Source organism: Pan paniscus, chromosome 6, assembly GCF_029289425.2.
Source record: "Pan paniscus chromosome 6, NHGRI_mPanPan1-v2.0_pri, whole genome shotgun sequence".
In the NCBI taxonomy this organism is placed as follows: Eukaryota; Metazoa; Chordata; class Mammalia; order Primates; family Hominidae; genus Pan; species Pan paniscus.
In genome coordinates, this window is record NC_073255.2 from 118,011,931 (window position 1) to 118,038,840 (window position 26,910).

The following is a 26,910-nucleotide window of genomic DNA, read 5'->3' on the forward strand; positions in this document are numbered from 1 at the left end:
GCTAGAAAAGGGGAAAAACCAAGAGACCCTGCATTTCATACTGGCGCCATATCCCCAGAGCCTGACTTGCACACAGGCAGTATAAGACCAAATAAGGGAGTCGGGGGGCTCAAAAAGTGGAGCCCCATCTTAAGTATCTCCAAACAGCAGGGACCGCTTAGTCCTTGCCGCATCCCCAGTGTCTATACTGGGGGCCTGGCAGGGAGATGCACTTTAGTCAGGTAATTTACTGAGTGGATGAAATAGCATAAAAACGAACAGGAATCTAAAAAACGCACAATACCCTGTTTTAATGGAAGTCAGGCCCAGGCTAGAAGATGACAATCTACAAACACTTTTATTAGCAAAAGGAGTAAGTGCAGCATGGGAGAAAGAGGGGCTCCTCCTTCCCCTCAAAGGCATCACTGCCCCTTCCCAAGGGGCAGGCCAGCAGGGAACAAGAGGACCCCAGGGTTGCAAGCAGGCTGGAATCAGACAAAAGTGATCCGTGTCCGGGAAGCATTGACCTGCCAGACATTGAGCTCCTCATATTCATCCAGAGCCGCCTGGAACTGGGCGGGTGTGAAGCCACGAGATACACAGCGCTGCTCTGCCTCAGAGAACCGGACACTTCGGCCCCCTGAGACCAGTTCACGAACGGTGGCAAATATCACATCTGCTGGCCTCTGAGTCCTGAAGGAAATGAGTGGGTGTGTAAGGTCAGGATACAAACAGGAATGCTCGACATCAACAGAGAAAAATGGTGGCCAGTGTTAGAATTGAGGCCAACCTCAGACACATGGCCACAGAAGCCGAAGTGACACAGCTTTGTCCTTCACTAAACCACTCACCTAGCTGTCTGCCCCTTGTCTCCTAGAAGAGAGTCCTTTGACATCTCCATTAGCCTGATGGCTTCATTCACATCTTCTTTCTCCACCACATCTACCATTCTCAGACGTGCCTAAGGGGAAGGTAGGGGAGAGATGGGAACGGGAGGAGGGCAGTGGAACGAGGTCAGGGGACACCCTTGTTCTGGCTTTAAGGCTGGGCAGCCCATGGGTCGCCTACTCACAAAACAGGAGTGGAATCCCCCCTCCCCCCAGCATCCGCAGTGTTGGGCCGGCACTGTCAGACCGAGACAAGTGCAATGCCCAGGGCAGCGTCCAGCAATTGCCCAAGTCTCCGCCTCTCAACACTGGCCAGTCCCGGAGTTCAGCTGTCCTGTGAGGGAGACCAGACCCTTTTGAACGCCACTGGGCTCCCCAGCATGACAGATGGAGCTTGGGGAGCTCAGCCAAGAAGACAATTGGCAGAGAGAATGTGTCCCGGGGGCTCGGGAAGTGCTAGCTCAGCAGTAGGTCGGGTAATCACACTACCTGCACGAACAGCACTTTGGAGCCCCCAGGACTGAGGTCCAAGACGGGAGGACAGAAAGGAAGGTCTGTAGCACAGGATCTAGGACACATGGAGTGAAACAGACCCCAACCACCCTCTCAGTGAAGGTTAAGAAGTGGGGAAAAGGCCTTTCCCTCCACGGACGCTGTGCGTGCCCTGCTGGAGCAGCAAGTACCCACAGTGCGGTAGCACGGAGAGGACCACTATCTGCACTGTCAGCACTTTAGCCCCGGCAGGGCTGGAGCGGGAGGTGGGGAGGCGGCAATGAGAGCACGGTAAGGAGCTACCCCTTTAAGGGTCAAAACAGATGGCCCTCCAGCAATTTGGGCACTTACCAGAGCAGTGGAAAGGCGCAGGATAGCCAGCAGGGTCCGGGCAGAAGTATAGGTGGCATCCTTACTAGCCCAAGCCTCTCGCCTCATCTCCACGTATGCTGCTGTGATGTAGTCAGCCAGAGACTCTGGCACCATGGGCTGCTTCTCGCGGCACATGGCTATGTAACGCCTGTGGGGGAAGGTTCATAGGGAAGCAGAAGAGGGAGATGGGGAAGGGAGTGAATATAAGCCCATGTTGTTTTCTGTACCAGGGCTCCCCATTTAACATGGTCCCCTCCAAGAATTTTAAGTGGAAAAAACAAATTAGTGGGTGATTATTTGCTTGGCTTGAATATCACTGATGGATTTCACCAAACGTATAGCCCCCCCCAGTATCCTCCAAGTTATTTCCTATTTTTTTTCGGGAAAATGGCCTTTGTGAGACAAATCCATCTGTCATTAAGAGAGGATCCAGACCCCTCCTCTGAGCGCATGACATGGCAAAACATATATTTTATTTAAAGAGAACTATTTACAGAGTATTTAAAAGGGAGTAAAAACCTGAAGGAACACTGGAGGCTCATGGGAAAATAGCGATAGAGATTATCATCCAGAATGCCTGGGAGCAGGTGTTTTAAACTTTAAATTTGGCCGGGCGCGGTGGCTCACGCCTGTAATCCCAGCACTTTGGGAGGCCGAGGCGGGCGGATCACGAGGTCAGGAGATCGAGACCATCCTGGCTAACACGGTGAAACCCCGTCTCTACTAAAAATACAAAAAATTAGCCGGGCGTGGTAGCGGGCGCCTGTAGTCCCAGCTACTTGGGAGGCTGAGGCGGGAGAATGGCGTGAACCCGGGAGGCGGAGCTTGCAGTGAGCCGAGATCGCGCCACTGCACTCCAGCCTGGGCGACAGAGCGAGACTCCGTCTCAAAAAAAAAAAAAACTTTAAATTTTGGGGTATTTGCATATGCATGAGATAGCTTGGGGATGGGACTCCAGTCTAAACATGAAATTCACCTGTATTTCATATACAACTGATACACATAACCTGAAGGTAATTTTATTAAAAATATTTTTGTGGGCCAGGTGCAGTGGTTCATGCCTGTTCCCAGCACTTTGGGAGGCAGAGGTGGGCATCCTGGCGAACATGGTGAAACTGCTCTCTACTAAAATACAAAAAATTAACCGGGCGTGGTGGCGTGCGCCTGTAATCCCAGCTACTCAGGAGGCTGAGGCAGGAGAATCGCTTGAATCTGGGAGGCAGAGGTTGCAGAGAGCTGAGATCACGCCACTACACTCCAGCCTGGGTGACAGAGCAAGACTTCGTCTCAAAATAAATAAATAAATAAATAGTGTAGGAAACAAAATTTCCTGTGTCCCTATGATATGAAGTGTGGAATTTTCCACTTAAAAGCTGATCTGAGGCTCTGGACATGTCTGTAGCGGGAAGTGGTGGTGTGAAAAACACACACCCTAAGACTAATAAGCACTTTTTCAGGAGGCTCACACGGCCCACGCCAACGTTTGCCCACCTGCACCCAGCTCTCCTACCTCATGAGCTTCATGTCCAGAGGTTCAAACTGGGAGGGGGGCTGCCGGCTGTGCTGGTGCACATAGGTGATGTGCTGGGCCAACCTGGACAGAGGGAAGGTTAGAAGGAACACACTTTTTAGGGCTACACACCCATGTCCTCTTAGGTGTCCCTCCTTTGGCTCTGCCACTTCCTCACAGTGTAGGAGGGACAAGCTTTCCCGGGAAATCCTCATCAGCATTTCAGCCCCAACCCACCATTTCCCTGAGAACCATGGACCAGCCCCTGCTGCAAAGGGGAGGCTCTGGGGTTTCCAGGAGCGTGGAATTTGTTTTCTGATTCACCTCCCCTCCTCCCTACACAGATCATTACAGGGGACCTCTCTTTGGGTGTTGAGCTTCATTCACCGTAGGTCATTGTCTCGGTCGGGCCGGTCCTGAATCAGCCAGAGGAGGTCAAACCGGGAGAGCAGTGCAGCAGGTAGCTGTATGTTCTGCTCCAGGCTGCGGCGAGGGTTGTAGCGCCCGTAGGCAGGGTTGGCGGCAGCCAGGATGGAGCAGCGGGCATTGAGTGTGGTGAGAATGCCGGCCTTGGCAATGGAGATGGTCTGCTGCTCCATGACCTCGTGGATGGCTGTGCGGTCGGCCTCAGCCATCTTGTCGAACTCATCAATGCAGCACACACCCTGGTCAGCCAGCACCAGGGCCCCACCCTCTAAGGTCAGTTCTCCGCTCACGGAGTCTCTCAGCACAGCTGCCGTAAGCCCCACTCCTGAGGAGCCCCGGCCTGTTGTGTACTGGCCTGGAAGAGAAGAAATAAGGAACCATGAGAGAGAAAGAACAAGAAAGAGAACAAGCAAAAGACAACAAACGGGCCAGGGAGGCGAGGCCTGCGCTGGGATCATTCCACTCCGTCCACCAGGCCTTCTTGAGATGCCCGAGGATCTGTGGGGCACTGGCAATGTCCCCCTTCCCCTCCCACTGGTTCTCTTCAGAACACAACCGTGGCTCACTGAAACCTTGGCTCCTGGGCTCAAGCCATCCTCCGGCCTCAGCCTCCCAAGTAACTGAGACTATAGGCACTCACTACCACACCCAACCAATTTTTAAAACTTTTTAGTAGAGGCCGGACGCAGTGGCTCACTCCTCTAATCCCAGCACTTTCGGAGGCCGATAACAAGGCGGGCAGATCACGAGGTCAGGAGTTCGAGACCAGCCTGCCCAACACAGTAAACCCTGTCTCTACTAAAAATACAAAAAGTGGCCAAGTGTGGTGGCACGCGCCTGTAGTCCCAGCTACTCGGGAGGCCGAAGCAGGAGAATTGCTTGAACCTGGGAGGCAGAGGTTGCAGTGAGCCAAGACCATGCCATTGCACTCCAGTCTGGGTGACTGAGACTCCGTCTCAAAAAAAAACAAAACACAAAACAATACCCAAACAAACAAAAAAAACTTTTTAGGCCGGGTGCGGTGGCTCATGCCTGTAATCCCAGCACTTTGGGAGGCCGAGGCGGGCGGATCACGAGGTCAGGATATCGAGACCATCCTGGCTAACACAGTGAAACCCCGTCTCTATTAAAAATACAAAGAATTAGCTGGGCGTGGTGGCGGGCGCCTGTAGTCCCAGCTACTCGGGAGGCTGAGGCAGAAGAATGGCGTGACCCCAGGAGGCGGAGCTTGCAGTGAACCGAGATAGCGCCACTGCACTCCGGCCTGGGCGAAAGAGCGAGCCTCTCTCTCAAAAAAAAAAAAAAAAAAAAAAAAATTTTAGTAAACATGGAAGCAATCTCAAAATCCTGGCCTCAAATGATTCTCCTGCCTCAGCCTCTCAGAGCACTGGGATTACAGGCGTGAGCAAACATGCACCCCTACTTTTTGAATAAACACTGTGGTCCTGTCTGTCACTATATTCACCTCCTGCAAAGCCCAACTACTTACTGCGGGGCGCCAGCCGATCGATGTATGACAGGAGCTGAGACTTGGCCACACCAGGATCCCCCATCAGACAGATGTTGATGTTGCCTGGAGGAAGGGAAGGCAGCCCTGGAACGACTCTTCTCCCAGTGCTTTGCCAACAACAGAGCAATTTTGAGTTCTGCCTCCCCCTAACACCCAGCACTATTTCTAAGCCCTCCCTGTGTCCACGAAGGCAAGATGTCCACTCATACTGTGACCTACAGGGACACTTGTCATCCTTTTTTCCTCCTAAATGACTTCATCCACCCTGAGCCTCTCCCTTGTTTCTTCTTACCCCGGATTTTCATGCCTCGAGGAGACTGGTCCACACCCCCCACTAGCAGGAGCAGCAGTGCCTTCTTCACATCTTCGTGCCCGTATATTTCTGGGGCGATTGAAGCTGCCAGCTTTTCGTAGAAATCCTCCTCTGTAGAGAAGTTAAGGTTGTTTTATTTTCTGGGGGAAAAGGGAACTAGGATGTAAACGGAATTTCCTCTCTCTCCCCTGCCCCTCACCTGCAATTTGCCTCAGCTCCTCCCTGGTGAGCTCTCCAGCCCCAGACTCATCATCCTCACTCTTGTTCATCTTCACAATCCGATGGGCTTCCAGGTAGGTTTCTGAGAGTAAACCCTTGGGCAGGAAAATGCCAGGATACAGATGTAATCCCTTCAACTTGCCCATCACTGGATTCCCTAACAATTTCTTGACAAATCCCTGGGTTCTGTTTTGTTTGGGGTTTTGCTGCTCTTTTCTCTGTGTGGGTAGAATGAGTAGGTGAGAGAAAAAGGGATGATCCATTCCTCATGTCAAACTCTTCCTTACCTGTACCACCTGTCGGAACCCAGTGCGCAGGATTGGCAAGAAGATACCAGTGACGCTGACGTGGTCTCCAGGCTGGGCAATCCTTGTGTTCTCTCCTTCTACCAGCACTGTGATACTACGAGGGATATTTCCCACAGGCACCTGATCACTCTAGGGCAGGGAAGGGCACATAAAACTAGGAGAAATGGACAAGGACCCAACCTTCCCTCCCTAGGCATCCCACTCAAAGGCTGCCAGGCTACCCAGCCACAGACAAGCCCACAGCAGGGGTGCTGAGACCTCCTTTCCCCTTCCCAAGGCTCTCAGGAAATTCTAGTTCCACCTCCCTCCTGCACTTCCCTGTTTTGTTCTTCTTTCTTCCTGCCATTCCACAAGTGACTACAGGATTCAAGTGGACTCCCGATCCACCTGCCCAGGGCCATGTACCCCAAACTCACATGTTCTTGAATCTTCATCTCCTGGAATTTGATGAATCTGGAGCCCCGTGTCTGCAGATACAGCCGCCCTCCTGAGCGGTTGGTTTGGCACTCCTGGCTTGGGCACATGATCAGAGGCATGAAAGTGGGAGACTGGATCTAGGACGTGAGAACAGAAACACCAAAGGAAGTCAGAAGGAAAAGAGCCCCATTGGGTCGGTCCTTTGAATCACATTTTCTCTTCATGGCAGACATCTTGTAAGTGTCAAGAACCCTCTGAACTTACTCTGGGTCAACAACAAACACCCAGAAAATAGGTAGAAAGACCACTACATACCCAAGAATGAAAGGCGAACACACAGGCAACTTTTACAACCAAATAAAACAATAGGCATCACAGGATCAAATTAATCTCTACAAAACAACTAATGGGTAAGTGCTTTCCTGCTCCTTGCTCCACACGTACCGGCTGGTAGGTCTCTGCCCCACACTGGTCACAAGTGTAAGTGGCCACCACCATCTTGGGTTTGACTTCAGAGACACGAGTGACGATTCCACGCACAGTTACCAACTTCCCCACAGAGTCAGCCCGCACTTCCCGGATCACACGAGGCTTGTTGCTGCTAGGGCCTTGAAAATACAGCTCACTAAGGGGAGAAAACAGTCACAAACAAGATCCTGGAGAACCAATCCCTACATCTTTCCCGACAGAGACCACTCACAATCTGCGCATGAGTTCAGCAGGGTACTGGTTCTGGGGGCTTCGGACCATCCCAGGGTCCCGACTCCGCTGCTCCATCATTAGCCGATGCTCAATGTAAACGTCCAGGACATCTTTATTTACCACCTAAAGGAGAAGAACAAAAAAAAAAAAAAAATGAGCAACAGGATGGGGAAAGGAGAGCACAGAGAACACCAGGCAGAAGTGCCCCTCCTTTCTGCCTGCTCAGAAAACATCAGTATCTGAGCAGCCTCTCTACAGAAGCTTAAACGCCTCGCCCTTTGTTTGCCATTGTTCTCTAACCACTCACTTCCCTCTCCTTGTACTGAGGCAGCAGCTCTTGTACGGCATCAGCAAAGAGCTTCGCGTAGCGCCTGGCATTCTCACAAATTGAGTCCACCAACTCGGGGTCATCCTCGGCTACGTCGTCCAGGTCCACATACAGAGCCACCTGTTCCCGATGGGCCAGCCGAACCTCAAGTGGGGAAGAGACAGAAACACCTCGGAGCCACATTCACCTTGCTCACCAGTGTTCATATGTGAAAATGCATCACTGAGAACTCAGCACAGGCTCTGGGCATCCACAGGGGAGAACACAGCGCCACACAGAGCGATACTCGCTTTTCAGCCCTCAAATCCTCTAATTGTTATGTCTTTAATAAAACAAGCCAAGCTGCTGCTTATGGCTCCTTAAGCACCCCGCTCCCCATTCCCTTTACCCAATCTTAGACTTACCAACTGGTTCCCATACTTGAACTGCTTCTTCCCAAGTTCATCATCCTGGTAGAACTCTTGTAAGAACTTCTTAACCTTTTCTGTAACATGAAATGTAAAACCGTAAGACACAAACTTTAAGACAAATCTTAGATACCCATTTTCGCTTAAAACACGACCTATGAACTAATTAATAATATGAGCATTTAAATAAACCTACCGAATTCTCCCCAAAGTGGGCATAACTCTTTTTCACAAGTCTGTTTCTAACCAGCGAAGAATAAAGAGCCCGTGGCAGGGCACAGGGCCATCCAACATCTCCCCGGGGGAATTCCGGTCCCTACTTTAGTTTAAAATTCTAGCGCCCTTCCCCATTGGCCCCTCACACTCCGGTCTCAAGGTTCTCAGCTTTCTTTACACCCCTATGATCCCCCGCCTTCTTTGGGTCCCCTTAGCCCCTGATTTCACCGGGACCTCCGCCACCGCACCCCACCCCCGCTCCCGCCATCGCTTCCGCTCTTAGTAAACAAAGAAGCACATGGGCCCGGATTCCAGCCGCTTCACAGCTCGGGATTCCTCCGCCCAGGGCGGGAGCCAGTCCAGCCATTGGCCATCACACCCAGAGACACCGCGATCCCAGCCCACTGCCGCCTTTCCCGGGCCCGAGCGAAGCTCCGGATCCCAGGCACGCCCCCCCGGGCCGCAGCTCTCTCCGCGGCCGCCGCGCGGAAGGACACTGTTTACACGACACTCCCTCCGGCCTCCTCGCGCCACTTCCGCCCGGCTCCACTTCCGCTCGGAGGGCGGCCTCAAACGGCCAATCCCGGCGCGCAGCGGCCCCGGCCTGCCCGCCCCCGGGGCCTACGCGCGCCTCGGGAGGGCGCGGGAACCTGGGAATGCCCAAAAGCGCGAAGGAAAGCGGGCACGGGAGCCCAGAGCCCTTAAGACTCTCCTGAGGTCCTGGGCGCGACTTTTCCCTGTGCAGCCCCCAGCCGGGTTAGCGCCCCCCCAAGCCCCCAACCCCACGACCCTAACACCTTTACCAGGTGGGATTACTAGCTTTTCTTCAACATCGATGGCCCCCCGCACGCTTCCCAGGCCCCGTGGGCCTTAGCAAGGCCACAGCTCGACCCTGCCTCTGGCCTCGCGCACCCCAGAACCCGCCGACCCCGGTCCCCCAAGACCCCAGCTCACACCAACAGGTGTTCCCCGGGAGGCTCCCCGCGCAGGACGCCCTCCCAGGCTCGTAGACCCGTACCCTTCTCTAGCGCGTAGTCCTTCAGTGCCATCGCTGCCGAGGGCCGTGCGGCAGCGCTTGGCGGGCTCAGAGGTCTTGCTCCTGGGGAAGCTGAGAACCTCCGCGCGGTGGACTGTGGCCGGCCAACCGAAATTGGCGCGAAACGTCGCCCCCCACGTGACCGGCGCCACTGCGTGCGGGCCAATCGGACCAGGAAGCCCTCTTCACCTCCCGCTAGCCGCAAGCCAATCACCGTGCGGGCCTGGAATGAGTGACGGGGAGGCGGTGCGGGCGTCGGAAGGGAATCTCCGGGCGGGGTAGTGCAGGCGCCGGGTTTCCCGCGGTCCGAGCTGGCGCGGGCGGAGGAGAATCGCTCTTAAAGGGCCAGCGCACACGCGTTCTTTTGTTCCGGGGCCGCAGGGCGGGGCAGGCCCGACTTTCGCCGTCTTCTTGTCTGCTCTCCAGAACGGCCATGATTTCCCAATTCTTCATTCTGTCCTCCAAGGGGGACCCGCTCATCTACAAAGACTGTATCCTAGACCCTTGGGGCTGGGAAGGGGCGGAGGGGCCGGGCGGGAGGGGCGCCCAGGGCCAGCCTGTGTCGCAGGATCCTTCACTGAGTCCTTCCACCCGCCAGTCCGCGGGGACAGTGGCGGCCGGGATGTGGCCGAGCTCTTCTACCGGAAGCTGACGGGACTGCCAGGAGACGAGTCCCCGGTTGTCATGGTAACCAGTGGCGGGAGGCGGGTGAGGAGCGGGGCCCCGTCGGGCCGGGTGGGCGCCAGCTCCCTCCCAGGACTGGTTCATTGGTAGATTCCACTTGGGGGGTCCATTCCTCCAAATAAAGCTAACGTGAGGCCCGGCGCGGTGGCTCACGCCTGTAATCCCAGCACTTTGGGAGACCGAGGCGGGCGGATCACCTGAGGTCAGGAGTTCGAAATCAGCCTGGCCAACATGGTGAAACTCCGCCTCTACTAAAAATACACACAAAAAAAAAACATAGCTGGGCGTGGTGGTGGACGCCTGTAATCCCATCTACTCGGGAAGCTGAGGCATGAGAATCGCTTGAATCCAAGAGGCGGAGGTTGCAGTGAGCCGAGATCCGGACACCGCACTCCAGCCTGGGAGACAGAGCGAGACTCCCTCTCGGGGTAGGTGGGGGTGGGGAAAAAAAAAAAAAGAGTCAATCGGGCGCCAGCAACACACCAGGCCCAGCTCCCTGCGTGACTCCATCCTCAGCAACTCGGGGTAGTTACTGTAATTAACCCCCTTTCCACATTGGGAAGCTGGGCCCAGGCATATGTCATGTATCTCCTAAAGGCACTGCTGTTGTGACTAGTAAGAGGCATCGGGATCCGAGCTCAGGTCTCCTGGGTTCTGATCACTCCACCTCCCTTTTTTTAACGCCTCTCTTCTACCTGCCTGTGTCTCAGCATCACCATGGCCGTCATTTCATTCACATCAGACACAGCGGCCTCTATTTGGTGGTCACAACTTCAGAAAACGTTTCTCCATTCAGCCTCCTAGAACTGCTCTCCAGGTGAGGAGGGTTGGGCTGGGCACCTGGTAGCTAGGAGGGGTCTGAGAGGAGGAGAAAATACACGCTCCAAGTGTTTCCTCAGGTTGGCCACCCTTCTGGGCGATTACTGTGGCTCCCTGGGCGAGGGGACCATCTCCCGCAATGTGGCTCTGGTATACGAACTCCTGGATGAAGTGCTGGTGAGAATCAACAATCCCCTTCTGTGGCCCCCACCCAATTCCCCTGAAGATACATCTGCTCTTCTACTGTGGGATGCCGTGGTTAGGAGGCCAAGTCTACCTTTTTTTTTTTTTTTTTTTTTTTTGCTTTTAGAGACAGGGTCTTGCTCTGTTGCCCAGGCTGGACTGCAGTGGTGCAGTTATAGCTCACTGCAGCCTGGAACTCCTGGGCTCAAGCCGTCCTCCTGCCCCAGCCTCCCCTGTGCCTAGCTAATTGTTTATTTTTTGTAGAGACTAGAGTCTCGCTGTGTTGCCCAGGCTGGTCTTGAACTCATGGCCTCAAGCCATTCTCCTACGTCTCGGCTTTCCAAAGCGCTGAGAGTACAGGAGTGAGTCACCATGCCTGGCCCCACTCCCCCTCTTTACCCCTTCCCTCCACTGATCACTCAGACTGTCCTTCCTTTACCACTAGGACTATGGCTATGTACAGACCACATCCACGGAGATGCTGAGGAATTTCATCCAGACGGAAGCTGTGGTCAGCAAGCCCTTCAGCCTCTTTGACCTCAGCAGCGTTGGCTTGGTCAGTAGAGGGAAAGAGGAGGGTGAGGAAAGAGAAGAGGGGTTGGCTGGGGTTGTCAGACCTGATGATTGATTGCTTTGGATGCTTTACAGTTTGGGGCTGAGACACAACAGAGCAAAGTGGCCCCCAGCAGTGCAGCCAGCCGCCCCGTCCTGTCCAGTCGCTCTGACCAGGTGAGGGAAGGATCCATGGGGTCAGACGCTCTGGTTTTGCTCTGGGATCCGGGAGTCCAAGATTTTAGGTCGGGCACAGCGGCTCACGCCTGTAGTCCCAGCACTTTGGGAGGCCGAGGTGGGCAGATCACCTGATGCCAGGAGTTTCAGAGCAGCCTGGCCAACATGGTGAAAACCTGTCTCTACTAAAAATGCAAAAAAAAAAAGAAAAAGAAAAAGATTTTGGCACATCTCCCACCTCCCCCAGATGTGGGTGGAGGTGGGAGATGATCCCTTCCATCACCCATGTCCTCACCCTAGAGCTGTAGCTTTGACTGTCCTGTCCTTTCTCCCTGTCTGTCCATTTCAGAACATAGGCTATTCTGCTTCCAACCACCCAAATTCTCTCTCTTTCTCAGAGCCAAAAGAATGAAGTTTTTTTGGATGTGGTCGAGAGATTGTCTGTACTGATAGCATCTAATGTAAGTTTGAGCTCCCAAACCTGGAGCTGAGGACAGATGGGACTTGGGAAACATGGTGGGGTGGCTAAGACTCCCAGCAACGGCCGGGCACAGTGGCTCATGCTTGTAATCCCAGTGCTTTGGGAGGCCGAGGTGGGAGAATTACTTGGGGCCAGGAGTTTGAAACCAGCCTGGGCAACATAGCCAGACCCCGTCTCTACAAAAAATACAAATAAACAAATTACCCAGACATGGTAGTGTACACCTGCTGTCCCAGCTACTTGGGAGGCTGAGCCAGGAGGATCACTTGAGCCCAGGAGGTTAAGGCTGCAGTAAGCCAAGATCGAGTCACTGCACGCTAGCCCTGTCTCTTAAAAAAAATAAGATGACAGAGCAAGACCCTGTCTCTTAAAAAAAATAAGTAAAAAAGGCTGGGCACAGTGGCTCATGCCTGTAATCCCAGCACTTTGAGAGGCCGAGGTGGGTGGATCACTTAAGGTCAGGAGTTTGAGACCAGCCTGGCCAACACAGTGAAACTCCGTCTCTACTAAAAATACAAAAATTAGCTACTTATGGTGGCAGGCATCTGTAATCCTAGCTACTTGTGAGGCTGAGGCAGGAGAATGTCTTGAACCTGGGAGGTGGAGGTTGCAGTGAGCCGAGATCACGCCACTGCCAGCCTGGGCGACAGAGCGAGACCGTCTCAAAAAAAGAAAGAAAAAAAGACTCTAACCTTGACCCCCCTGCCTCTCAGGGATCCCTGCTGAAGGTGGATGTGCAGGGAGAGATTCGGCTCAAGAGCTTCCTTCCTAGCGGCTCTGGTGAGGCATCTGCAGGCAGGACCAAGGGTTGGGGTTAGGGCGGGTTCCTTGGTGTCTTAAACCATGGCATTGCTGAGCTCTCCTGATGGTCTCTCCTCCGACAGAGATGCGCATTGGCTTGACGGAAGAGTTTTGTGTGGGGAAGTCAGAGCTGAGAGGTGAGGAGAAAGTGGGTCTTTCTCCCCTTGGAGTAGGTCATTGCCAGAGTTCATGGAGAGAAGTCAGACAGAGCCTCCCCTCTCCTTGCTCCTCTCCCAAAACATGAGTCAGGAGAGAAGTCTCTCTCTCTCTCTCTCTTTCCAGGTTATGGGCCAGGAATCCGGGTCGATGAAGTCTCGTTTCACAGCTCTGTGAATCTGGACGAATTTGAGTCTCATCGAATCCTCCGCTTGCAACCACCTCAGGGCGAGGTCAGGGTTGGGGTGGCCTCATAAATTCCGTCCACCATGGGGAAGGGGGCAGTGGGGTCGTGAGACCAAACTAACCTTGTTGCTCTCTGGTCTCTCAGCTGACTGTGATGCGGTACCAACTCTCCGATGACCTCCCCTCACCGCTCCCCTTCCGGCTCTTCCCCTCTGTGCAGTGGGACCGAGGCTCAGGCCGGTGAGACAATTTCCTGGGTTCTAGAACTACCTTGGAAGCCAAGCCAAGACCTGTATGTTCCCAAGACTCACTGCGGAGTGGGGGTGGTGGTAGTGGTGATGGAGTGCAAATTGGAAAAGGGCTTGGGTTGGGGCCGGTGGCTCACACCTGTAATCCTAGCACTTTGGGAGGCTGAGGCGGGAGGATCACTTGAGCCCCGGAGTTCCAGACCAGCCTGGGCAACATAGTGAGACCCCATCTCTCTGAAAAAAAAAAAGGAAAAAGCTTTGGCTAACGGAGTTGGGCTGGGCTTCAGCCCTTTTCCCTCTTGGGAGTACAGCCCACACCCACACAGCCCCACGTGGAGGTCCCTGGTGGGGAATGGTGAGATGCCAGTAGAAGATGGCCTGAGTCGTGGTGTTTTACCCTCTCATCCAGGCTCCAGGTTTATCTAAAGTTGCGATGTGACCTGCCCTCAAAGAGGTAAGAGTGAGGCCGGCCTGGCTGAGTTCAGCTCTGTGGGACGGAAGACAGGGCCAGGGCACCTGCTGCTTCTCCCTTCAGATGCAGCTGCCAGCCTCAGAAGCCAGTTAAGGTAGAGGCTGTAGAATTTGGGAAGGTGGGGGGCACCTGTGCTGAAATCCTGTTGTGATATTGAAGAGGAACAGGACAAGGGACTGTGCCTTCCTGGGGCTGACTTTGTTCCCGTCTCCTCTGTAGCCAAGCCCTCAATGTCAGGCTGCACCTCCCCCTGCCTCGAGGGGTGGTCAGGTGAGTGTGTGCACCCACCACGGGGAGATTCCTGGGGAGAGAGTGAGCTCAGCATGACGGGTCTGCCTCAAGAAGGTGCCAAGCCCAGCACCTTCCCTTTCCAAACTCCAGCCTGTCTCAGGAGCTGAGCAGCCCAGAGCAGAAGGCTGAGCTGGCAGAGGGAGCCCTTCGCTGGGACCTGCCTCGGGTGCAAGGAGGCTCTCAACTCTCAGGCCTTTTCCAGGTATTCGCTGTGGACCCCCAGCCCTTCTCCTCCCACCTTCACTTGCAGCCCCCACCCCACCCTCCCGAAGCAGCTGCTGCCTGGTTCCCCCAGCGTGGTCAGCTTCTTGCCCTCCTTCCTCTCCCTGCCTCTGCCCCTCACAGATGGACGTCCCAGGGCCCCCAGGACCTCCCAGCCATGGGCTCTCCACCTCGGCCTCTCCTCTGGGGCTGGGCCCTGCCAGTCTCTCCTTCGAGCTTCCCCGGCACACGTGTTCTGGCCTCCAGGTCCGATTCCTCAGGCTGGCCTTCAGGCCATGCGGCAATGCCAACCCCCACAAGTGGGTGCGACACCTAAGCCACAGCGATGCCTATGTCATTCGGATCTGAGGCTCCCCAAACGAGGACATGGCGGCCAAGGCGGCAGTTTGTCCCACGGGAGGATAGTCGTTTCTTTTCCAGCCTCCTGGCCTTCGGACTCTGAATCTGGGCAGGAAGAGTCCTCAGTCCCAAGACCAGGAGGGGGCAATGGGCCCAGCCTTTCCGTGGTATCTGATGCAGGAAGGACTGCAGTGGATCAGAACTTACAAACCAAACTTTTATTCTGAGAAACTGGCTGTACAATATCTAAAAAGAAAGTGACATGAAGGAAGCAATCTACAACTTCCTTCCGCTTAGCGTGCATGCATGTGTGTACGTGCACGTGTGTACATGTCTGCATGTGTGGGAATCCGGGGGCTGGCAGGTGGAGCATCACGGAGCAGGCTGAGGGGAGCCGGAGTTGGACTGGGAGCCATTGGCTTTTGGAGTCCCTGGAGCTGGAGGGGGACTGTCCCCAGCTTCCTGCTTTCCCCCACAAAGGGCACTGCCGCTGAGTGGGGACGGGGACGATGCCGGGGGAGGAACTGGAGAAGGATGGGAGGTGGGGCCTCCTTTGCCCTCCCCTGTTGGGGGAAGTGAGACCACGATGTACTTCTGGACACTCCCAGGACCAGAGGGAGCAGTGCTGGGGGGTGCGGTGGTGGCGGTGGAGACCAGCTTGACGATGGGCTGCACGCTGGGGACGGTGGTGGTGACGGGCGAAGTGGTGGTGGAACCTGAGCCAGGGGCGGAGGTGCTGAGGGACAGGACCTGGATAGAAAGGAAAGGCAGGCTGCTTGCCCTGTGCCCTCCCTGCCCCCCAGAGGCCTGGCGAGGACGCTTCACTCGCTCCCTGCCTGAACAAGTTGTTCCTGTAGTTCACCCTGTAGACAGCTGTGGCTGGAGACCTTGTTCATGCAGGGCAGCTACAGCCCTGCAGGACCCTGGTGGGCGCCTCTTCCAGCTCTTGACTTGGGGCCCAGAGGGGACTGTGCTCTACTCCTGGGCCTCCCCAGGGTGCTCTGAGGTAACCCAGGCCCTCCAGATGCTCCCTGTCCCACACAGCTCTGCATACCTGCTGGGTGGATGGGGCGCTGGAGGACGATGACATTACAATAAACTTGGTTGGAGGAGGGGAAGGCTGTGGTGGGGCAGCCGCTCGTGCAGACACCAGTGTCTGGACAGGAAGTGCGATGGAGCCAGGAACCTTCAGCAAGCCAGGGGTGCGAGGGCCAGGCTGTGGGGCCTGGGAGAGGGTCAGCGTGGGCCGGGGCTGCGGGGAGAAGAGGAAAGGGGGAAGTGGCAGCATCTATTAAGAAGAGGAGTCTGAAGGGAGAGGCCTGGGCTCCCCTCGCTCTTCCTCAGTGGCTCTCACTGGGGCTGGGGCATCCTCACTCAGGGCCTAGTTGCCCTGAGACTGCTGACTGAGGGCACATGTGGCTGTGCGCGAGTGCCTGTCCCACACAGGGGTTCTCCTCTGCTTCCTCCTATTCCTCCTCCCCACCCGGCCACGGACCTGCGTGATGGTCAGAGTGGTCCTGTTGACCTGCTGAGCCTGCAGAGCAGCCTGGGCCCGAGCCTTGACCACCTGGGAGCAGAGGAGGGGCCCAAGGGACCCGAATTCTGCCCGATAGGCGTCCTGATTGTCAGGCGGTGGGCGCAGCTTTGCCAGAACAGGAGCACAGTGTTTCTGCAGAACAGAAAAAAAGCCAGGTAGAGGGAGGGCTGGGGAAAAAAGCCAGGTAGAGGGAGGGCTGGGGAAAAAAGCCAGGTAGAGGGAGGGCTGGTGACACTCTTGAGAAGAACCTTGGGGATGGGTAAAAAAGGACATTCCTTATCATCTCAGTGCCCCTGTTGGAGGCCAAATTATGCTGAACTATTAGTGTGTGTACAGAACACTGTGGGCTTTCTCATAAGAAAAGATGGGCACGGGGCCAGGTGCAGCATCTTAGGCCTGTATCCCAGCACTTGGGAGGCTGAGGTGGGCGGATCACTTGAGGTCAAGAGCCTGGCCAAAATGGAGAAACCTCATCTCCACTAGAAATACAAAAACTAGCCAGGCATGGTGGCACGCACCTGTAGTCCCAGCTACTGGGGAGGTTGAGGTACTAGAATGCTTGAACCCAGGTGGTGGAGGCTGCAGTGAGCAGAGGTTGCATCAGTGCACTCCAGCTTGGGTGACAGAGTGAGACTGTCTCAGAAAAAAAAAAAAAAAAAAAGAATGGCTGGGTGTGGTGGTTCATGCCTGTAATCCCAGCACTTTGGGAGGCTGAGGCTGGCAGATCACCTGAGGTCAGGAGCTCAAGATCAGCCTGGCCAATATGGTGAAACCCCGTCTCTACTAAAAATACAAAAAATTAGCCAGGCATGGTGGCGTGTGCCTGTGGTCCCAGCTACTTGGGAGGCTGAGGCATGAGAATTGCTTGAACCTGAGAGGCAGAGGTTGCAGTGAGCCTGAGATCGCACCACTGCACTCCAGCCTGGGTTACAGAGTGAGACTCCATCTCAAAAAAAGAAAAAGAAAAAGAAAACATGGGCACTAACGTGTGAATGAACTTGCTAAATACTGTGGCAGGATGGTTAATCAAGAGCGCATTTGCCTTGTACAGAGAAGACCACAGAGTAACAGGAGCATTGGGGAAGGATGGTCCAAATGCCACAGGCTGAGCGTGTTAAGCCCTTCTTTTTTGGGGGGCAGTGGTCTCCCTCTGTAACCCAGGCTGGAGTGCAGTGGCACGATCATAGCTCACTGTAGCCTTGAACTCCTGGGTTCAAGCAATCCTCCCACCTCGGCCTCCCTAGTAGCTGGGACCACAGACACGTCACCACTCCCGGCTTTTTGGTTTTTTTTTGCAGGTGGGATCTTGCTACGTTGTCCAGGCTGGCCTCATACTCCTAGGCTCCCAGAGTGCTGGGATTACAGGCAGAAGCCATCATGCCCAGCCCCCTTATTTCTTACTCAGTCTAATCTCAGTCTTTCCATCTGTAAAATAGTATCAGACTCTGCAATGTCCTCTGAAAACATGAGGCAAAGATGGGAGTAAGTGAATAAAATATGCCATATGCTTGCTAAACACCGCCTGTGTCTCAGTGGGCAGGTGTGGGGACAGGGGCTTCGGTCACCAGCAGGAGGCTCTGCACATGGTCTGCTCCAATCCGGTCAATGTTGCTCAGCACAGGGCCGTCCAGCACACTGCGGATCCGCTCCCCTTCCTGCTGCAGCCGGGGCAGAATCAGAGTCTTGATAACCTGTTGGAAGGGAAAGGGACAAGCAAAAGCCGGAGGGTGGAGGGTCACCAGGGTCTCCCAGATGGGGGTACAGTGCCCTCTATAACCTCATGACTGTGTCCCCTCCCCCATTTCTTCCTCCCAGAGGCCTAACATCGTGTCCCAGCTCAGCCAAGCCTGCGATGGAGCCATAACGAGTCGTCCAGGGCGTCTTCTCGTCCACCCAGCTCTGTAAGGGGAGGGAAATAAACTAAGATGAAGGGGTCTGAAAGGATGATTGATAGGGACCTAAGTCTTTCATAGACACTTTCCTTGTAAATCATTAAGACATTACAATGAGGCCAGACGTGGTGGCTCGCACCTGTAATCCCAGCACTTTGGGAGGCCGAGGCAGGCAGATCACCTGAGGTCAGGAGTTCCAGACCACCCTAGTCAACATGGTGAAACTCTGTCTCTACTAAAAATACAAAAATTAGCCAGTTGTGGCCAGGTGCAGTGGCTCATACCTGTAATCCCAGCACTTTGGGAGGCCAAGGCAGGCAGATCACCTGAGGTCGGGAGTTCTAGAGCAGCCTGACCAACATGGAGAAACCCCGTCTCTACTAAAAACACAAAATTAGCTGGGTGTGGCGGCACATGCCTGTAATCCCAGCTACTCGGGAGGCTGAGGCAGGAGAATCATTGGAACCCAGGAGGCGGAGGTTGTGGTAAGCCAAGATCGCACCATTGCACTCCAGCCTGGATAAGAAGAGCGAAACTCCATCTCAAAAAAACAAACAAAAAAAATTAGCCAGTTGTGGTGGCAGGTGCCTGTAATCCCAAGTACTCAAGAGTCTGAGGCAGAAGAATCGCTTGAACCCAGGAGGCAGAGGGTGCGGTCAGCAGAGATCGCACCACTGCACTCCAGCCTGGGCAAGAGCGAGACTCCATCTCAAAAAAAAAAAAAAAGGTATTACAGACAAGCCTCAAGACCCTTAGACCCCCACAAGTTCCAGTCCCTCTTCCCTCTGCCCCCTTGTTTCCAGTGTCACTTCCCCCAACCAGAGGTGGCCAGTGATGAAGCAAATGACGCTCAAGTTTTCCTGGCTCACCTTGGTGAAGGTCTTGGTGATCCGGGACTGGATGTTGTTAGTGGTTGTGCTAAAATGCTTGCAGATCTGGGCCACCAGGCGGGCAGCAAAGTCTCGGAGTGCCCAGTGATTGTCCACATCTGGTCGCAGGCACAACTGTCTGCTCACGATGCAGGTCATCACAGCCGGAATCAGCTCATGGACCTAAGGGAGAAAGGGCGGGACAGCTGATTCTGGTTTTGTTTGTTTGCTTGAGATAAAGTCTTGCTCTGTCACCCAGGCTGGTGTGCAGGGACACAATCATGGCTAACTGCAGCATCAATCTCCCGGGCTCAAGCAATTCTCCCATCTCAGCCTCCCAGGTAGCTGGGGCCACAGGTGTGCACCACCATGCCTGGCTAATTTTGTTTTGGTTAATTTTTTTTGTAGAGATAGCAGTCTCACTACTGTCCTCAGGCTGTCCTCAAACTCCTGAGCTCAAGCAATCCTCCCACTTCGGCCTCCCAAAGTTGCTGGGATTTCAGGTGTGAGCCACTGCTGACTACTGACTTCCTGTTGGTGGCAGCAGGGTCCCTAGTCCCCGGAAGGGAGGATGGGCAGGATCACTCACGTATTTTTCTAGATAGAGCGTGGGGTTGTCCATCAGCGCTTTCACCATACGCATCAAGTAGATGAGTAGGGCCAGGTTGTTCTGAACCACGTTCACACGGACCTGTGGGAGGGAGGAGTGCTGGGCATGGGGCAGGGAGACCCTCACAGGAGCTTCCACTGCTGTCCCTGCACTGTGGAACCTCATGCTCTCACCCCCTCCGAGATAAAGGTACTGAACCGTGGCAGCATCTGATACAGCCCGGGGTCCGTGGCAATGCTTTGCAGGGCTTCCTGTGGGAGGAGGGAAGCCAGTCAGGTGGGGGTGGGATGTGGGGAGCAATTCATAGGGCCCCCAGGAGGAGGAGTCTCAGGGCCAGGGCAAGCTGGTGGGGCCCTCACCGCCCTCTTGGCCTCGCAGGAGCCCACGCAGGCCTCGGTGATCTCCTTGTAGTAGAGCTGCTGCTCCACAGACAACTCGTGGATGCTCCGGGGCTTCAGTCGCAAGGGGGCCCCCTCCAGCAAGGGCGGCGCCTTCTTCTCTTTCCCTGTGTGATTGGAAAGGTGGGTCTGACAAAGAAAGCTCCGGAAGAAACCTCAGTAACAGAAGAACCTTAACCCTCCACTTCCCCTGAGACCCAGGAGACCTGGCTTCTTAGGCTTCCCCATCCTTTCTGGGGCTCTGGCCCTGACCTCAGCCACTTCACCAATGGCCACATGGAGGCCTGGCATGGTGGCTCACACCTGTAATCCCAGCACTTTGGGAGGCCAAGGCGGGCGGATCACATGAGGCTGAGTTTGAGACCAGCCTGGCCAACATAGCAAAACCCTGTCTCTACTAAAAAAAATTACAAAAATTAGCCGGGCGTGGTGGTGGGCACCTGTAAGCCCAGCTACTCAGGAGGCTGAGGCAGGAGAGTCGCTTGAACCCTGGAGGTGGAGGTTGCAGTGAGCTGAGATCGTACCACTACACTCCAGCCTGGGTGACAGAGTGAGACTCTGTCTCAAAAACAAAAAAAAAAGGAAACAAAACAAACGGCCATGTGGCTTTGGGCAAGAGTCCAGAGAGGCCTGGCCTAGGAGGACTGACCTTTGCCGTCGGCTGTGGTGGCCCCTTGACCTTTGCCCTTCAGGGGTCCGTCTTCCTCCTGGCCTGGCTTGGCTGACTTCAGGGGTTCTGTGGCTTCGGCCTTCTGTTGCTCTTTGGGAGCTGGTGGGAAAGCAGGCACAGCGGGAGGGGTGATGAGAGTAGTAGGAAAAGTAAAAGGTGGGAGGAGGCCGGACGCGGTGGCTCATGCCTGTAATCCCAGCACTTTGGGAGGCCAAGGCGGGTGGATCACCTCAGGTCAGAAGTTCGAGACCAGCCTGGCCAACATGGTGAAACCTCGTGTCTACTAAAATTACAAAAAATTAGCCGGGCGTGGTGGTGTGTGCCTGTAGTCCCAGCTACTCAGGAGGCTGAGACACAAGAATCGCATGAACCCAGGAGGCACAGGTTTGCAGTGAGCCAAGATTGCGCCACTGCACTCCAGCACTCCTGCACTCCAGCACAGGCAACAGAGTGAGACTCCGTCTCAAAAAAAAAGGTGGAAGGAAGGGGAAAGGGACCCAGAGACCCAGAGGGTGGGGCATGGAGGTTACCTGGGGGCGGGTTCTCGGGGATAGCTGGCTGGCAGCCCTCGATGCTCAGCCAATGAGCTGCAAGGAAGGCAGGTGTCAAGGTGAATTGCCACGCATGGACACTGGGGAGTTGCCCCATGCTATGGAAGCGTGTTTCCACTCCTGCTCCCCTTGCAACTCACCGGGGATCTCACACTGAGCTTTTCTTCTATTGTGAGGCTCCTCACACCCACACACATCTGTCCTCCTTTCCCTCCTCCCTGCCACCCTGCTCTCCCCTCCCCCAACCTTTGAGGCAGACGTCCAGGGGCACCCGGGGCAGAGGGGTATTGATGATGTCGCTCAGATCAACCTCCTTCTCCTCGTAGAAGTAAAGCTCCCGGCCCCCACCAGAGGCGAAGCGGAAAGGAATGAACTCCTGGGCGTGGAAGCCATAGAGCGGCTGTGGCAGGAGAGAGGGGCATGGGTAAGAAGGGAGCCGGAGGAGACCTGGCTGAAGGATGGCGTCTCACCCCATCCCCATTGCCCTGTCCCCATCACCCGCCCCCTGCCTGTCTCCCCAAATCACCTCGACATTCTTTAGCTTCAAGGCGTAGTCAATGTCACTGGTGGTGAGCTTCTGCCGCTTCCCCATGTGCATGAACTTCAAGGCATCCTGGGGTCGGTGACAGAACAGACATCAGCCCAAAATCCTAAGGACGGGGCCCTGGGTGACATGGACCCAATGTAGAGCTGGACAGAAGGGCCGGGTCACCTGTGCGATCTCTTTGATGCGGTAGCTGACCTCATCCGTCAGCAGCTGGCAGGTCTCCTCCTGAATCTGGGCGATGCCCATGGATTCAGCCACCACCTTCATGGACTCCGAGGGCAGCACAGTGTTGCTAAGCTTCAGCTTCTTCTCCTCAGCCATTCTGGAGTCCCTCTTCTCCTCCCTGGAAGGATGAAGCCCCCGGTGGAGAGACGGAGACCCTGGCAGAGGAACGGGGCAGGCAGAAGAAAAAGAAACGTGAGACACCGGGAGAGGGCCAACAAAGGGAGGACAGTGGAGACAGGGGAGGAACTCGGAGTGTCTTATGTCCATCCCCACGTGAGTCAGCCCTGAGGTGTAACAGAGAAAGATACAAATCTGGGCTGGGGCCAGGTTCAGTGGCTCACGCCTGTAATCCCACCAGCACTTTGGGAGGACGAGGCGGGCGGATCACTTGAGGTCAGGAATTCGAGACCAGCCTGGCCAACATGGAGAAACCCCATCTCTACTAAAAATACAAAAATTAGCAGGGCGTGGTAGTGCACACCTGTAATCCCAGCTACTAGGGAGGCTAAGGCAGGAGAATCACTTGAACCCAGAGGGCAGAGGTTGCAGTGAGCCGAGATCACGCCACTGCACTACAGCCAGGGTGACTCCGTCTCAGGAAAAAAAAAAAAAAAAATCTGGACTGGGCCTAGTGGCTCATGCCTGTAATTCCAACACTTTGGGAGCCCAAGGTAGGAGGATCGCTTGAGCCCAGCAGTTCACGACCAGCATGGACAACACAGTGAGACCCCATCTGTACAAAAAATACAAAAATTAGCTGGGTATGCAGGCTCATGGCTGTTGTTCTAGCTACTCAGGAGGCAGAGGTGGGAAAACTGATAGAGCCCAGGAGCTCCCAGGCTCAAGCAATCCTCACACCTCAGCCTCCCAAGTAGCTGGGACTATAGGTGTGTACCACTACGCACAGCCAATTTTTTGCAGGGGCAGGGGCAGAGACAGAGTCTATGTTGTCCAGGCTGGTCTTGAACTGCTGGGCTCACACAGCCCTCCTGCTTCGGCCTCCCAAAGTGTTGGAATTACAGGCCTGAGCCACCAGGCCCAGCCCAGATTTCTATCTTTTTCTGTTACACCTCAGGGCTTCAATCCCACCACTTTGAAGTTTTGGGCTCAAGCAATCCTCCAGCGTTGGCCTCTCAAAGTGTTGGAATTAAAGGCGTGAGCCGAAGTGTCTGGCCCAGGCTCAGCTTTCCTTATCTTCATAGCAATGCCATCCATCCAGACACTTGTTCTTTATCTGAGCCTTCACATCAAATCCACCAGGTAGGCCAGGTGCGGTGGCTCACGTCTGTAATTCCAGCAATTTGGGAGGCCAAGGTGGGTGGATCACTTGAGGTCAGGAGTTCGAGACCAGCCTGAGCAACATGGTAAAACCCTTTCTCTACTAAAAATACAAAAATTAGCTGGGCATGGTGGCGCGTGCCTGTAATCCCAGCTACTTGGGAGGCTGAGGCAGGAGAATCACTTGAGCCTCGGCGGTAGAAGTTGCAGTGAGTTGAGATTGCGCCATTGCACTCCAGCCTCGGTGACAGATGGACTCCGTCTCAAAAAAAAAAAAAAAAAAAGGTAAAAAAATAAATCCGGTCGGGCGCGTTGGCTCACACCTGTAATCCCAGCACTTTGGGAGGCCGAGGCGGACGGATCACCAGGTCAAGAGATGGAGACCATCCTGGCCAACATGGTGAAATCCCATCTCTACTAAAAATACAAAAACCAGCTTGGCGTGGTGGCACGCGCCTGTAGTCCCAGCTACTCGGGAGGCTGAGGCAAGAGAATCACTTGAACCTGGGAAGCGGAGGTTGCAGTGAGCCAAGATCGTGCCACTGGACTCCAGCCTGGCGACAGAGCGAGACTCTGTCTCAAAAATCAATCAATCCACCAGGTAGTCCAACCTGACTCCTCTGCTCCCACTGCTTGGCCCAGGTCACCATCATCTATCCACTGGGTAACTCCAAAAACCTCCTAACAATGTCAACCGGAGTCTACCCTTGCCTTTCTCTACATCTATTCCTAACGTTGCAGCCAAAATGCTTCTGTCAAACTGTAAAGCAGATTGTCATTTCTTTGCTCAAACCCTCATAATGGCTCTCCACTTGCCATAAAGTAAAACCTGAAATCCTTATAATGGGCAGGTGCAGTGGCTCAGCTCATGCCTGTAATCTGTGCACTTTGGGAGGGTGAGGTGGGAAGACTGCTTGGGCTTAGGAATTCCCGACCACCCTGGGCAACATAGCAAAACCCCGTCTCAGGCCAGGCACAGTGGCTCACGCCTGTAATCCTAGCACTTTGGGAGACCAAGGTGGGCGGATCACTTGAGGTCAGGAGTTCAAGACCAGCCTGGCCAACATGGTGAAACCCTATCTCTACTAAAAATAAAAAAATTAGATGGGCGTGGTGGCGGGCACCTGTAATCACAGCTACTCGGGAGGCTGAGGCAGAAGAATCACTCGAACCCGGGAGGCGGAGGTTGCAGTGAGCAAAGATCTGTGTCATTGCACTCCAGCCTGGGCAACAAAGCAAGACTTCTTCTCAAAAACAACAACAACAACAACAACAAAACAGACAAAATCCTTATAATGTCCTACAAAGCCCTTCAAAATTGCCTTCTCCCCATTGCAGTGAGTAGAGGTTGTGCCACTGCACTCCAGCCTGGCAACAGAGTGAGACCCCGTCTCCGTCCACCATGTAGACAGGGCTCTTTTTTTTTTTTTTTTTTGAGCTAGAGTTTCACTCTTGTTGTCCAGGCTGGAGAGCAATGGCGCGATCTTGGCTCACTGCAACCTCCACCTCCCAGATTCAAGCAATTCTCCTGTCTCAGCCTCCTGAGTAGCTGGGATTACAGGCATGCGCCACCACACCTGGCTAATTTTTGTATTTTTAGTAGAGATGGGGTTTCACCATGTTGCTCAGGCTGGTCTTGAACTCCCAACCTCAGGTGTTCCACCCACCTTGGCCTCCCAAAGTGCTGGGATTACAGGCGTGAGCCACTGTGCCCGGCCGACAGAGCTCTTTATTATGTTCACTGATGTATTCCAGGAGCCCAGCCTGGGACATCATAAATATTTGTGAAGTAAATGAATTAGTTGTAAGGCTTAGAGATATTGGTGCTCAGTAAATACTTGGTATCACTATTATTAATAGGTCATAGGCCCAAGCTTTGAGCCTACACTGTAGTTAAAAGCAAACTGGGCCGGCCGTGGTGGCTCACGCCTGTAATCCCAGCACTTTGGGAGGCCGAGGCGGGCGGATCACGAGGTCAGGAGATTGAGACCATCCTGGCTAACACGGTGAAACCTCGTCTCTACTAAAAAATAGAAAAAATTAGCCAGGCATGGTGGCAGGCACCTATAGTCCCTGCTACTCGGGAGGCTGCTGAGGCAGGAGAATGGCGTGAGCCCGGGAGGCGGAGCTTGCAGTGAGCCGAGATCGCACCACTGCACTCCAGCCTGGGCAACGGAGCCAGACTCTGTCTCAAAAAAAAAAAAAAACAAAAAAAGCAAAGTGGAGCCAGGTGCAGTGGCTCACGCCTGTAATTTGGGAGGCCAAGGCGGGAAGATCACCTGAGGTTAGGAGTTCGAGACCACCCTGGCCAACATGGCGAAACCCTGTCTTTTTGTAAAAACACAAAAATTAACCAGACATGGTGGCGGGCGCCTGTGGTCCCAGCTACTTGGGAGGCTGAGGTGGGAGAACCGCTTGAACCAGGAAGCGGAGGTTGCAGTGAACCGAGATCGTGCCACTGCACTCCAGCCTGGGCGATAGAGAGAGACTCCATCTCAAAAAAAAAAAAAAAAAAAGCAAATTGGAGCCAAGAGAGGTAACTCACCCCAGTAATCCCAGCACTTTGGAAGGCAGAGGTGGGGGGATTGTTTGAGGCCAGGAGTTTGAGACAGCCTGGTCCACATAGTGAGACCCCCATTTCTGCAAAAATTAAAAAATTAGACGGACGTGGTGGTGTGAACCTGTCATCCCAGCTACTTAGGAGGCTGAGGCGGGAGGATCGCTTGAACTGAGGAGTTAGAGGCTGCAGTGAGCCAAGATGGTGCCACTGCACAACAGCCTGGGTAACAGACGGAAACCCTGTCTCAAAAAAAAAAACAAAAAAAAATTAAAGTGGCACACTTGCAGTTGGACATTAGGAAGATTAACATCAATACTGCTTAGGAGTAGTACAGGTAAAGTGGGGCCGTGCTGGAAGGATGGGAAGAGGGAGGCCGAAATACAAATTGGTTCTTTTCAAACCACCCCTGATCTCCTCCCCGACTTTTATAAGTCTTATCTATAGGGAACACAACTATTCGAGACATACTCTGTGCCTGGCGCCGGGTTTACAAGAGGCGGTCGTGTCCCACTTCCCTGGCGAACTCCTACGAATCCTTCAATACCCGGCAGTACCCTCTGCCAGTAAAGGCTCATAAAACACGCTACAGTCACAGGATCTCCTCAGATCAGTGGAGGCGGCAGGAAGGCGTCCCAGGGAAGGGTTAACTTGAGCGAGATCCCAGCAGAGAAGCAGGTCGAAGATCCTCGGGCTGCGCGAAAGGAGGTTCAGAGAGCTCTCCCCATCTCCTGCAACATCTCTCCAAAGCAGGCACACACACGGGGTCCCCACGAGCATAGACACACAACCAACCGTCCTCTTCCAGTCCCCACAAGGGACCTTCAAAGGGTCTCCTCCGGGGTACCACTCAGACTCGCCCCCGCCAGCCGAGCGCGGGGAGCAGGAAAATTCTTGCCGCAGCCGAGACGCTGCTCACCCGGCGCTCGGCGCCATCTTGGCCCCGCCCCCTCGTGGGAGCAGGTCCTGGCAGAGCCTAAGAGCAAGTCACTGCCCCTTCCCCGTACCAGAATAAGTCCTCTAGGCTCGCAGAATGAAATTAC

General features: G+C 54.5%; 3 protein-coding genes and 3 non-coding genes across 11 annotated transcripts; 1 reads left to right on the forward strand and 5 right to left on the reverse strand.

Moving 5' to 3' along the window:
• Positions 1 to 318: 318 nt before the first annotated feature.
• MCM7 (minichromosome maintenance complex component 7) lies at positions 319 to 9,236 on the reverse strand. The gene is made up of 15 exons (XM_003815736.4): positions 9,105 to 9,236; positions 7,868 to 7,947; positions 7,443 to 7,607; positions 7,134 to 7,258; positions 6,878 to 7,058; positions 6,433 to 6,570; positions 5,996 to 6,145; positions 5,689 to 5,803; positions 5,469 to 5,600; positions 5,156 to 5,239; positions 3,628 to 4,021; positions 3,241 to 3,324; positions 1,710 to 1,878; positions 831 to 940; positions 319 to 672 (listed from the first exon to the last, which is right to left on the reverse strand). The coding sequence occupies exons 1-15, from the start codon at positions 9,133 to 9,135 to the stop codon at positions 471 to 473; spliced, it is 2,160 nt and encodes a 719-aa protein (XP_003815784.1). The 5' UTR covers positions 9,136 to 9,236; the 3' UTR covers positions 319 to 470.
• MIR25 (microRNA mir-25) lies at positions 1,097 to 1,180 on the reverse strand. The gene has a single exon (NR_106605.1). It is a non-coding gene; the product is annotated as a microRNA mir-25 (primary transcript).
• MIR93 (microRNA mir-93) lies at positions 1,305 to 1,384 on the reverse strand. The gene has a single exon (NR_106604.1). It is a non-coding gene; the product is annotated as a microRNA mir-93 (primary transcript).
• On the reverse strand, positions 1,530 to 1,611 carry MIR106B (microRNA mir-106b). The gene has a single exon (NR_106603.1). It is a non-coding gene; the product is annotated as a microRNA mir-106b (primary transcript).
• On the forward strand, positions 8,582 to 16,502 carry AP4M1 (adaptor related protein complex 4 subunit mu 1). 6 transcript variants are annotated; one of them, XM_055115192.2, is made up of 16 exons: positions 8,582 to 9,337; positions 9,549 to 9,613; positions 9,721 to 9,809; positions 10,517 to 10,623; positions 10,706 to 10,802; positions 11,254 to 11,364; positions 11,457 to 11,537; positions 11,936 to 11,998; positions 12,732 to 12,798; positions 12,903 to 12,956; positions 13,102 to 13,208; positions 13,307 to 13,401; positions 13,819 to 13,863; positions 14,101 to 14,151; positions 14,263 to 14,374; positions 14,641 to 15,036. In XM_055115192.2, the coding sequence occupies exons 2-16, from the start codon at positions 9,556 to 9,558 to the stop codon at positions 14,740 to 14,742; spliced, it is 1,239 nt and encodes a 412-aa protein (XP_054971167.1). In that variant the 5' UTR covers positions 8,582 to 9,337; positions 9,549 to 9,555; the 3' UTR covers positions 14,743 to 15,036. The 6 variants fall into 6 exon arrangements, with proteins under 6 accessions (XP_054971167.1, XP_003815790.3, XP_034820450.2 ...); XM_003815742.5 differs by having other exon boundaries at positions 8,619 to 9,337; positions 14,518 to 16,502; XM_034964559.3 differs by lacking the exon at positions 8,582 to 9,337 and having other exon boundaries at positions 9,478 to 9,613; positions 9,721 to 9,830; positions 14,518 to 15,036.
• TAF6 (TATA-box binding protein associated factor 6) lies at positions 14,937 to 26,475 on the reverse strand. Its single transcript, XM_055115190.2, has 16 exons — positions 26,339 to 26,475; positions 25,856 to 26,109; positions 21,973 to 22,187; positions 21,787 to 21,873; positions 21,507 to 21,660; positions 21,240 to 21,296; positions 20,689 to 20,808; positions 20,001 to 20,146; positions 19,815 to 19,892; positions 19,621 to 19,722; positions 19,032 to 19,214; positions 18,095 to 18,169; positions 17,836 to 17,961; positions 16,229 to 16,402; positions 15,788 to 15,985; positions 14,937 to 15,483 (listed from the first exon to the last, which is right to left on the reverse strand). Exons 2-16 carry the CDS (start codon positions 25,932 to 25,934, stop codon positions 15,106 to 15,108), a joined length of 2,172 nt encoding a protein of 723 aa, XP_054971165.1. The 5' UTR covers positions 25,935 to 26,109; positions 26,339 to 26,475; the 3' UTR covers positions 14,937 to 15,105.
• Between the last annotated feature and the right edge of the window lie 435 nt (positions 26,476 to 26,910).

What these genes read in the sequence shown, in the direction of transcription:
- MCM7 (XM_003815736.4), bottom strand. Translation starts at nt 9,135, where the DNA reads ATGGCACTGAAGGACTACGCGCTAGAGAAGG. An exon ending in CTCAGTACAAGGAGAGGGAA is followed by an intron (nt 7,259 to 7,442) that starts GTGAGTGGTTAG and finishes CTTCTCCTTTAG; the next exon opens with GTGGTAAATAAAGATGTCCT. An exon ending in TCGAGGCATGAAAATCCGGG is followed by an intron (nt 5,240 to 5,468) that starts GTAAGAAGAAAC and finishes CCCTTCCTCCAG; the next exon opens with GCAACATCAACATCTGTCTG.
- AP4M1 (XM_034964559.3), top strand. Translation starts at nt 9,556, where the DNA reads ATGATTTCCCAATTCTTCATTCTGTCCTCCAAGGGGGACCCGCTCATC. An exon ending in AACTCCTGGATGAAGTGCTG is followed by an intron (nt 10,803 to 11,253) that starts GTGAGAATCAAC and finishes CTTTACCACTAG; the next exon opens with GACTATGGCTATGTACAGAC. An exon ending in CTTCCTTCCTAGCGGCTCTG is followed by an intron (nt 12,799 to 12,902) that starts GTGAGGCATCTG and finishes CTCCTCCGACAG; the next exon opens with AGATGCGCATTGGCTTGACG.
- TAF6 (XM_055115190.2), bottom strand. Translation starts at nt 25,934, where the DNA reads ATGTGGACCAGGCTGTCTCAAACTCCTGGCCTCAAACAATCCCCCCAC. An exon ending in GCATCAAAGAGATCGCACAG is followed by an intron (nt 21,874 to 21,972) that starts GTGACCCGGCCC and finishes CACCGACCCCAG; the next exon opens with GATGCCTTGAAGTTCATGCA. An exon ending in CGCTCTATCTAGAAAAATAC is followed by an intron (nt 19,215 to 19,620) that starts GTGAGTGATCCT and finishes TTTCTCCCTTAG; the next exon opens with GTCCATGAGCTGATTCCGGC.